We start from the raw sequence: 12301 nt of genomic DNA, 5'->3' as shown, positions 1-12301 counted from the left end.
TAAACAGTCAACCAATACTCGTCGACGAGACACAAGATCTGCCGAAAACATCTCCGTTTTTCGTAGGAGCCTGGGAGAGTGCAGAAAAATGCGAAAACGTCAATCGATTTCACGTCTCTCACAAGAATTCAGTCTTTCACAGACCACAAGTTTGCGAGGTTAGTTACAATCAAGGTCCTACAACACCTAAAGGGCATCGACCTTTTCAAACTTTCTGCGCCATTCTGTCCTGCCCTTGCTTGGATTTCCCAGTTGACAACACCGATGTTCAGTGGCGTACTGAGCATGGTTCCGCGGAACCAAGGCCCGGACCCCGCAGGGGCCCGCTCTAATGCGCTTTTTGCTTCTTTTGTTTCAAATTTGATGGTGACATTTTGAACTACACAAGTACACACTACGAAATGTATCTGCTTAATAAATTTTAATTCTTGTGTAGGTACGTATTAATAAAAACGAAGAATAACTATTTATCAAAAAATTTGAAATCAAAATTATTAAGAAACACAGGGAACGCTTTTGTAAGGTTCCTTGCTCGTTTTACCTGCTTGCGGAAGTCTTTGTTTAAAGACTAACCGCCGGTGCCTGCCTACACGTGCTAACTCAAACACTTGCATTTTTTATATTAGCACGATTCATGAATAAGTTGTAGGTAAACTACAAAGTTGCGAAAATTCGGAAACTGAGATATTCAATGCAATTTTTATACGGTGAGATATACTCGATAGATGCTCGATACTCGTGTTATACAATGTGAGTTTTATTGGGCGGGTGGGCCCGCATATCAACTGGAATCATCGCCCGCTGATCTATCGGTACGCCACTGCCGAAGTTCTCAGCATCCTGTGTTACACCGTCTATCCCCGCAAATTTGGTCTACCCTTTCTTCTCATTCCCACCGGTTGCGCTGTTTTTATCCTGTTCGTCTTGCCCACTGCAGACGGTTTAGCTTGATTATAGTAGTAATATTTTTTCCACCAAAATTATGCTTGTAGGTATTTTGCAGTTCAAAATTATATCTACTTCCATATTCCGTCCACACAGATTTCTTTCAGGAGAAATTGATAGGGAGGATTCATCTGTTTTGTTTGTTCATCCACATGTAAGAACGGGAATTATCAGTGTTCTACGCAGAGACATGTTAACAATAGACCAGGCTAGGGGTATGCCACTCAATGCATCGGGGTGTAACGCCAATATCAAGTACGGTGGTCTAGCTATCTTTGTCTGTCGTGCAAGTGTGAGCGTATCTACCAAGAGGTGGGAGTAATGGAACACTGGAACAGAGACTGCGGCCATCATATGCTAGAGAGAGAAAGCTAAAGGTCAGTGGAGAGAGATATATAGACCATTGACCCGAACTGCTCTGCGTTACGCTATTTTTCGGACTTTGCGTAATCTATAGGTTATTATATCTATGGTTCTACGAGTCTTCAGGAGTTTTTTGACAGTTGGCGAATTTAGCGTTAGTCCTGACGCCAGGGGGGGTACAACGGCCTCCTGTATTCAGATGGACTTACCCAAGTTTTTTTTATGTATTTTGACCCGTAGAACACGAATTTTTTGGGTAACAGTTGATCCGAATGTCGATAAGATTGTTATAAACAAAGAAGTTGAAGAATTACATAACAACGATTTCTCGCAAAACAAAACATTTTTTTATATTTTTTGGGCCATTCCAACCAAAAAATATTCCTACAAATTTTTTCGTAGGATGCATAGTTTTCGAGATAAATGCGGTTAAACTTTAAAAAAACCGAAAAATTGCAATTTTTGAACCCGAATATCTTTTGATTAAAAAAGAAAATAGCAATTCTGCTTACCGCATTTGAAAGTTCAAGTCAAATTATATCGGTTTTAATTATTTGCATTGCTTAAAATGTATTATGTTATTGTTAAAAAAAGCTATAAACACCTAGCGCTTGGGTGATGTTTTCAATGATTTCTCATTTAAAATCGAACGAGTAGGTAGAGTAGTAACAAGTGCAAGCTAGGCTATTTCTACGTAGCATGCATTAAAACGCATGTAATAGGCACGGGAAACACTATGTGTTTATAGCTTTTTTTAACAATAAAAAAATAAATTTTTAGCAATGCAAATATTCAAAACCGATAAAATTTGACTTAAACTTTCAAATGCGGTAAGCAGAATTGCTATTTTCTTTTTTAATCAAAAGTTATTCGCGTTCAAAAATTGCAATTTTTCGATTTTTTAAAAGTTCAACCGCGTTTATCTCGAAAACTATGCATCTTACGAAAAAATTTGTAGGAACATTTTTTGGTTAGAATGGCCCAAAAAATACAAAAAAATGTTTTGTTTTGCGAGAAATCGCTGTTATGTAATTCCTCAACTTCTTTGTTTATAACAATCTTATCGACATCCGGATCAACTGTTACCCAAAAAATTCGTGTTCTACGGGTCAAAATACATAAAAAAAAACTTGGGTAAGTCCATCTGAATACAGGAGGCCGTTGTATCCCCCTTGGCGACAGGACTACGTGGTGAAATTTGTTCGCTGAATTTGCTTTGGAGCAGTTGGAAACTGACCCTAATTTTAATCGAAAAATAATCTTCAGCGGTGAGGTCCATTTTTGGATGACTACTCGAAATAAATTTGGTCGAATTTACGACGAATCCACATAAGATTCAAGAGCCTCTAATGTATATTTTTATTGATCAATCCATTGTTTCTGAAAAAGAAAATTTTTTAATGTTACAGTTACTTAATAATTATTTAAATGTTTTAGTTATATTTTCAAGAGATGCATTGTTGATGTCGCTCTTTGCATTGTTATTTACTCTAATATTTAGAAACATCATGCAAAGGAAAACCATGCCACCGGGTTGGATATCGGCTATAGTGTCGGGAATAATTAGCTGCAAACCTGGACAGATGCTTCTTTTAAGCGACTATTCTGCAAAAGTAAGTGGAATAAATGGATTAATGAATCTATTTTGTTACTTTTTTTATACAGAGTGGGCCAAAGAAAACAGTCCACCTCGATATTTGGCCAGTATTTATTAGATTTTAAGAAAATGACGAAACAGGTCAATTTTTGATCTAATAGGGGAGTGCAATTAGAACGAAAACATGCATTGTTTCGGAAAAATTCAAACAAGCTTATATTAAAGTACCTTTATATTTCAGAATATCAAAAATGCTATTATGAAAAATTGTTTAAAATTAAAAACTATGTTTAAATATACAATTACATTATTCTAATCGAAAATTTTTTTTCAATTTTTTCTCAAATTACGGATACTCATCATCATTTTATTACAATTATGATAACTATTTTATTATCACTTTTACGAAAAAAAGTTATTCATCATAAAATACTCTCCCTGGTCTAAAATCTAAGATACAACCATCAGATATTAAACTTTTTTAATTTTATACGAGATATGTAAAAAATATGAATTTTTCTTAAGAGTTGAGTGCCTTTATTATTCACAATATTTTAATTAGAAGGATGTAATGGAACACTAAAACAAACAAATTTTTTAATTCCAAACAACTTTTCTTAATAACAATTTTCGATATTGTGAAATTTAACGATACTTTACTCTTGAGTGAAATTCATATTTTTTGACATACCTCGTATAAAATTCATTAAATTTGATATTTGATGATGGCATCTTAGATTATATACGATACAGAGTATTTTATAAAGAATAACTTTTTTTCGTAAAACTGATAATAAAAAAGTTATCAATAGGTTCCAAGTTACGCAGACATACTGTATAAGAGCTAAAAAATTTTTTTGCTGAACATTTATTATTTTTGAAGTTTATTATTAAATGTATTTTAGGTAAGTTTTACAGAAAAAAGTTTTGATAACTTTATATAAACATTTTTTTAGCTGGTAATTTTCGGTTTTTGTATTACATTTTTATCTTTCTTAATTTTCTCAAAAAGAAATAGTCTTTTTCATTTCTAAAGTAAAATAATTCAGTGCATTTTAAAGATTACATCCTAAGCTTTAAAAAAGCACTTATAAAACTGTAATAGATCTGTTCAAACTTGAGAAATACCGTCTTAATATGGTGGTAATTCTATAAAACTACGAAGATTTCAAAAATTACATTTTTTAAGACGTCATATCATTTGAATTAAATTTTTGAGATTTTTTTTTGAATGAAACATCATTTAACACGATGCTTGAGAGGTAAGTTGTGCAAAATTGAGGGTTTTATAAAAAAAATGTATTAGTTACACATTCTTAAATCATTTTTAAACAAAATTCATGTAAGGCTCACTTTCCGCCCCCACCGTACTTATGAGCATACATTTTATTTCTTTTTATTACAACCATAAGATAGCTTAATTATTCTTCTTTTAGGTTCAATTTGTAAAATTTCATTTGATCCATTAGTTATAGAATTATATTAAAATAACTCAACCATGCACTTCGCCGTACGCTAGTTTACAGTGAGCCAATGTTTGTGAGAAGGGTGACTTTAGCGTTATAAATAAAAAATTATAGAAGATACATATTTAATTTTAGAAAATTCTTTATATAAGGTTTTTTTTTGTAAAATTTTCTGAATTTTTCAATGGTCAAGTCAGTTTTGTTCTTAAATTTATATTTTCGGAGTTATTTAAAAAACATCAAACTTCGTAGTTCATTTGTTTAATAAAAAATGAAGCACGCACTTCTCGAGTAGAACTTTTTGATGTTGTTTATTAAACATTTCTTAATGAAATTACAAAAAGTTCTATCTTGTTTGATTTTTTGCGAAGTGAAAATCTATATGCACTCCCCTATAAGGGGGACACTTTTTACCGTACATCTGTCATTTGTCAACCCCCTCCCTTCCACATACCCCACCCTTTATTTTTAAATAGGGAATAGGAGTCGTGTGCTAGCTCATTTGAAAGGTTATTCAATTCTCTATTCAGTAGTATTAACATTGGCATATTTATTTAAGAAAAATTATTTTGAAATAAATTAATTGACACAAAAAAAAGAATGTATGTAATTTATTTAACTGAAAATACATCTACTGCTGACAGAAAACAGAAAAAAAAAATTATTTGATAAATAAACATTGTTTGTTGCTTAAATTCAATATTCAATCACCAAGCGGCAGATGGGTGGCAGCTTGAACATTGAAATTAAGCGAAAAGCAATGTTTATTTATCAAAAAACATTTTTTTTTGTGACAGCAGTAGAATGTATTTTGAATTAAATAAATTACGTACATTCTTCTTTTTGTGTCAATTAATTTAATTAAACAAACAAAATTTTCTTGGACACCCTGTATAAATAATTATGTAATGTTTTTATTGCTGAATAGAGAATTGAATAACCTTTCAAATGAGCTCGCATACAACCCCTATTTCCTATTTAAAAATAAGGGGTGGGGAAAGTGGAAGAGAGTGGGTTGACAAATGACATATTATGTATATACCGTAAAAATGTGTCCCCCTTAGATCAAAAATCGACCTGTTTTGTCATTTCCTTAAAATCTAATAAATACTGCCAAATATCGAGGTGGACTCTTTTCTTTGGCCCACTCTGTATGTACTATTTCATTTTCTTACATTTCTTAATAACTTATTAGTTATGTCTTTCTATGTCCACGATCTAAACGAAAATTTAGAAGTTCCAGAAAAAGGAATATAATCAAGAGCTATATTGATTTTTCCAGTTTCTTCATTAATACCTCACAAAACTAAATGCTCTGGATAGTCTTGTGCATGAGTTTGAAACACAATTCTTCGTGGACTATTAAAAAAACCTTGCAGGCTCTAAGAAAATCAAAATGACTACTTATGATTTAAAATGTTTTACAACCAATAATACCTAATGAGAGTTCTCGGTTTCAACAACATTTAACTCTAATTTTAAGGACTGTACAGAACGAAATACTGAAATCTAATACAGACAAGAAGAAATTTTGGATGATTGATAAGATCCTGCAAAATAGATAATGATATTATGTACAGATGTCCACCAACAACCAAATGGATGGTTGTTGTCCATCAACAACCAAATTAGGAGAAAAATCAGAGAAGCAAAAGCACAAGAACTTGAAATATAACAAACAAACACGACACATTTGGTGTTTACAAGAAGATGAATCAAATAACAAGAAAATTTAAGAAAAAATCAATAAAAAAAATAAAAATGACCAAGAGGAAATCGCTCTAGATATCGAGCAAATTGGCATAGCAAAATTACATGAAAGAATTATTGTTCTCAGATCTAAGAGTATATAAACAAATGAAGAACACCATAATAGGCCCAGACTTCCTTTTAGAGGAAGCTTAAGCAGTAATAAATAATATCCATTAATGGAGAAGGTTGTGGTCTAGATAAAGTTCAGTCAGATATCATCAAACGATGAGAACTTGAGGAAATAGTTAACTATCAGATTGAACGAATTATATAAAACTGGAAAATTACCCTGAGAATGATTCAGAATTAAGAGATCAGAATTTATAGTTCTACTAAAAAGAAACAAGAGGACAGAAAGTGAAGTGATTACATCAGGAAAGTGAAAATCATACATCGAAGATTATACAAACATAACAAATACCATCAACACAATTATTTTTTGGTTTCATGAAAGATTTGGGAACAAAATATGCCCAATTCAGCATACAAGAATGAACTGCAATGTATACTTAGAATTATTTAGTATTATATGCAATGTATATGCCTACTGTATGAAAAGACATTTGATAAAGTTCAAGAAAACAAAATGATGGAAGTCCTGCACGATAGTTTAATTGAAGGTAAGAACCTACATATTATAATCAGAAATTTATACTGGAATCAATCAGCTTCTGTTAAGACCAACAACGAGAAACTAGAGGAAGTGAAAATTTTGCCAGGTGTTCGGCAAGAAAGCAGAAATTATATCGAATGGCTAACGAGTTAACAATTTCAGATAAGCTGATTTCAGATAAGTAGATTAGAGCTGGAGGGTCAGATAATAGAACATGTGACGGAGTTTAAATATCTAGGCATCACACTGCCTAACTACGGAAAACTCGAAACAGAAGTGGAAGATCAAGTGAATAGAGCAAACAGAGCCGCAGATTGCCTGAATGACACAATATGGAAAAATAAAAATGCCGGAAAAGAAATTAAAGGGAGAATTTACAAAACAGTCTTTAGACCAATAATGATATACGCGGCAGAAACACGACCTGACACAAAGAGGACAACAAGATTGCTCGAAACAGCGGAGATGAAAACCCTTTGAAAATCGATGGTATGGGACAGAGCAAGAAGTGCAGATGTACGACGGAGATGCAAGGTGCAGAACATTAATAACTATTACTACTTAATAACCATAATAATAATTAATAAGGCGAATGACAACAAATATAATAGTAAATACGGCGAGGGACGGTTCACCAATAGGAAGACGATCAGTGGGAAGATCATGGAACGACAACTTACTGGAGGCACATTGAAAAAACAGAGAGGGCCATGTCTATACAAAAAGAAGAGATGAGCTTATGTCACTGCTCAAGAAATTATTACAGCTTTAATTGAACAAAGTCACTAAAATTGGCAAGAAAATGAGCTAAAGAAAAAAATCATGATAATTAGCAAAGCAAAAATTAGAGAAATAGAATTAACCATCAATGGACATATGGTAGAACGGAACGAGTATCAACATATACATACCTGGGTACAGTATTAACCGAACAGTGGCACCATACTAGGGATGGCGGTTTTTGACAAAACACCGGTTTTCGGTTATACCGTTTTTTTTGCTTACGGTTTAACCTGGCGGTTATAACCGGTTTTTCCAAAAACCGGTTTTCGGTTTTTTAATCCAATAGGTTACAATGTTACATTTACAATGCACTTTAGTTTGCGATACTCCACTCGACTCGATACTCGATATCAATAATATGATCAAAATTAGTACTATCGAAAGAACATCAATATCAATATAAATAAAACACAATTTTCAATAAAACCATGTTATTCTATTATGGTAGGGGAGCAAAGTATGCTAAATGTGCAGTCACTCGAGCGCTTTGGGGACCTATTGGGTTGTAAACAGTAGGTCCTAAAACCAAAAAAAGTTAAGTAAAATTTTCCATTTTAGTGGGCGCTTGCCATTTTTTAATTTAAGTTTCCATTTCCAACAATCGTTTTTTCCGATTATAGCGACATCTATCCATAATTCGAAAAAATGTTTCGAATAAAAGTTACTTATTTTTACGTAAGGAATCCAAATCTGCAATAAAAAGTGAAGGTTCCTATTTAAGATTTTAAAGTAACCCCCCACCCCACATCCATGGGGGGTCGTGTTTATTGCCTTTCGACAGATTTTTCAAAAATATTGAATAAGTGTATTTTACAGTTTTTCTATCTGATGTTCATTTCGCGAAATATCACGGGATTCGTATTTAAAATATTAAATTTACCCCCCACCCCTCTCCGTGAGAAGTCGTGTTTGGTATCATTCGATAGATTTTTAAAAAATATTGAGCATATAATTTTTAGTTTTTCGATCTGTCATTCATTTCGCGAAATATTCGGTTTTTTCTTGTGAAAATTTGGGGCTCACCCATTTCCTTACGCCCGGCTCAAATCGTCAGATTTTTGAAATATACACTCGTTTGCATGTACTTAACCTACCTTATCTTAATCTGACAATTTCGAGTTTTTTTAAGGGTATATTTTTTTTTTCGGGCCCCCCTTAACGAACTCCCCTGTGTTAAGAGCCAATATATAGTAGAGGTATATCTGTAGGGTACCAGGTTTCTCACCATATGCTAATCTGACGCGCTCGAGTGACTGCAAAAATCCCCGCTTGGGCTCCCCTACTTATTTATTATTTTATTATTATTATATATTTATTGATTATTATTAAATATAATATAGCGTAAGATTAATATACAATGCGTCCATAAAGTAACGCATAAATTCATTATTTCGTAAACCGGCGATATTAAGGAAAAATCCCGTACAGGTCGATTTTTATTTTAAAGTTCCGATTTTTTGGCATATATATCATACTAGTGACGTCATCCATCTGGGCATGATGACGTAATCGATGTTTTTTTAAATAAGAATAGGGGTCATGTGATAGCTCATTTGAAAGGGTATTCAATTCTCTATTCACTAATAGAAACATTAACATATTTATTTATACAAGGTGTTCAAAAAAACATTTTTTTAATTAAAATAATTGAGACAAAAAGAAGAATATATGTAATTTATTTAATTCAAAATACGTTTTACTGTTGTCAGAAAACAGGAAATAAATGTTTATTTGACAAATAAATATTGTTTTTCGCTTAAATTCAATGTTAAAGCTGCCACCCACCTGTCTCTTGGCAGTTTGAACATTTCGTTTAAACGAAAATCAATGTTTATTTGTCAAATTAAATTTTTTCTCTTTACTGACAGTAGTAAAATGCATTTTGAATTAAAATAAATTAATATATTCTTCTTATTGTCTCACTTATTTTAATTAAAAAAATGTTTTTTGAACACCCTGTATAAGTACATATGTTAATGTTTATATTATTGGATAGAGAACTGAATACCCTTTCAAATGAGCTATCACATGACCCCTATTCCTATTTAAAAAAATCATCGATTACGTCATCACGCCCAGATGGATGACGTCACTAGCATGATATATATGCCAAAAAATCGTAATTTACAAATAAAAATCGACCTGTTTCGGAATTTTTCTTTAGAGTCGCCGGTTTACGAAATAACGAATTTATGCGTTACTTTATGGACGCACTGTATACATATTGCAATAATATACAATTTAACCCAACCATTTCAACTTTACAAAATTTCCCAGACTCTTTCAAATGGGATTAAAAAAAAATAATATCAACATAAATATTTTACTTAAAAATAAATTGGATAATGCAATTTATCTCTTATTTTTACTACCATCAAAAAAAAAATTATGATGTATTTCTTTTAAGACGTTTGTATATTTGTATAATAGGTACATTTTAACTCATTTAATACTTCCTGTATGGGTGTATCGTTTTGAAAACGTAGGGAAATCCTTGGAGATTCGTATTCGTAATCGGTTATTCGATATTCATAGTCAGACATTATTTTTGGTAATCAGAAAAAGTCATTCACCCACTTTCAATGTCAAGAGTCAAGTGTGAAAAATAGATGATGTTTGCGTCTACTTCACCAGATCACTTCTTATGTAAATATTATGATTATAAGTACCTTTTCAACGAAATATTATAATAAAACTAAATTGTTCCTGGCTGATGTGAGTTTGCACTTTCAGTTTGCTTCTGTATTTATAAAATAAAATTTGAATTATGGTTTTGTTTGGAATAATTACTTGAGAATAATAATTATGATTGGGATCCAAAATAATACCTAACCTAATCCTAATCACCGTAAAAACCTAATAACCGGTTTTTACTTTAAAAAGAAAAAACCGGTTATAACCGGGACAAAAAACAACCGGTAAAACCGGTTATTGCGAAGTAAAAAACCGGTTTTCGGTTAAAACCGGTAGGTTTTTCCCATACCTACATCATACCAACGAAATAAAATCAAAAATTGAAAAAGCTAGAGCAGCATTTTGAATTTGAATGAAGCAGAATGCTACGATGCTACATATTCTTAATCTTTTTAGTAGAGTAGGATCTTGGATCTTGACTGATACAGCAATAAAGAGCCTCTAAGCGTTTTACATACAACTTAATAAAGAAAGAAAGAATGAAAGAGAAATAATATACACAGTAAAACGTATTGGGTAAAAAATTGTAATATTTAGGACACATATTGAGAAACCTGGTTTGCAACATCCAACACGGGACTATTCAGAGTATCAGCAAATACAATTATTATTGCCAGTATGATTACTAACTTTCGATAGTAGATAGGCACTAGAAGAAGAAGGCCACTCAAAACTATCGAACTTTTTATTTTGGACTTATTTCAAAATTTATAATATCTGTACTGTTCTGGTGTGATTTCTATCTGCTGTTTATTAAGCTGTACATTTTATTACACTTGATGCATTCTTACATCGTTTTTCAATGTTTTAGGAAACAGCAGCCGCTAAAGGTGAAGAAGATGGTGCAACAATTGTAAATTCCAACACTTCTTCCACTGTAAATACTCAAGATTGGGAACTCTTCGGAAAATTGTTGGACAAGATATTCTTTGTAGTGTACATTCTCACATATTTTATTATGATAATTTCATTTTTGCCTTGAATTTTTTTCAATTTGAAATAAACAATGTACAGGTGTGAGTTTTTAGCTCCCAATCAAAAGAGATGTTTTTGTTTGAAGATTTTTTATTTAAGAACATATACCTTCTTAAAGAAAGGTAGGAATAGTAAATCTAATTTCTAAGTAAATAAAATAAAAGTTGTTATACCTGTTGTTTTATTAACCTTTTTTTCTTTTACATTCGCCAGCTTCTAGAACACGCCATACTAAATATTTGCAAAAACTAAAATCTGCGGAAATAACGAAAAAAAAAAACTGTAAATAAATAAAGGTAAATCATTAGTACTAAGTTTTCAATCTAATAGCACATAAAATAATATTAAAAATATTACTGTACATCCCACTAGATTGAAAACAATGGGAACTTTCTCTCGTTACACTTCCGAGGCTTCTAAAATTTGCAAGCGATAACGGATTCTGAGACTAAAGAAGATGAGGGAATTTTACAATTTATAATTCACGTCCCATCTGCTCAGCGCGGTAAAGTTCCAACGAGTATGGTTACCTTCGTACTCCAATCAGAGTAAATATGTAAATCAAAATTGAATAACCATTTTCAATTTCGTTGCAACACGAAACTACAGCCGCATTATATTCTTGTTCAATCAGATAGTCCAGCAAGCACCTCTACCGGTTTCGAAACTTATTAGTCTCTCATCAGGAGGCACATATGCTGCTCTCTCTGACCCAACCAGGACAAACCCCGGCGTGCAGTTACGGATTGCAACGAACGAAATGGCAGATATGCCCTAGCGCCAACTGCTAGCAAAAGACTAAGTTTTCAATCTAATAGCACATAAATTAACATTAAAAATATTACTCTACATCCCACCAGATTGAAAGGTTCCCATTGCTTTCAATCTGTTGGGATGTAGAGTAATATTTTAAATGTTATTTTATGTGCTATTAGGTTGAAAGCTTAGTATTTTGCTAGTAGTTGCCGCTAGGGCATCCCTGCCATTTCGTTCGTTGCAATCCGTGACTGCACGCCGGGGTTTGTCCTGGTTGGGTTAGAGAGAGCAGCATATGTGCCTCCTGATGAGAGACTAATAAGTTTCGAAACCAGTAGAGGTGCTTGCTGCACTATC

At 32.5% G+C, this 12301-nt stretch overlaps 1 protein-coding gene across 3 annotated transcripts in view; it reads left to right on the top strand.

Moving 5' to 3' along the window:
- LOC126890504 (acetylcholine receptor subunit alpha-type acr-16-like) overlaps positions 1 to 11358 on the top strand; it is a 95814-nt gene extending 84456 nt beyond the window's left edge. For all 3 annotated transcript variants that reach the window (XM_050659493.1, XM_050659491.1, XM_050659492.1), the window contains exons 8-9: positions 2746 to 2921; positions 11025 to 11358. In XM_050659493.1, coding sequence (XP_050515450.1) covers positions 2746 to 2921; positions 11025 to 11195 — 347 coding nt within the window. In that variant the 3' untranslated portion in view covers positions 11196 to 11358. The remainder of the gene's footprint in view (positions 1 to 2745; positions 2922 to 11024) is intronic.
- The last annotated feature ends 943 nt before the right edge of the window (positions 11359 to 12301 follow it).

This window comes from Diabrotica virgifera, chromosome 8 (genome assembly GCF_917563875.1).
Source record: "Diabrotica virgifera virgifera chromosome 8, PGI_DIABVI_V3a".
NCBI classification, from domain to species: Eukaryota; Metazoa; Arthropoda; class Insecta; order Coleoptera; family Chrysomelidae; genus Diabrotica; species Diabrotica virgifera.
This window is presented reverse-complemented; position numbering and strand designations above follow the sequence as displayed.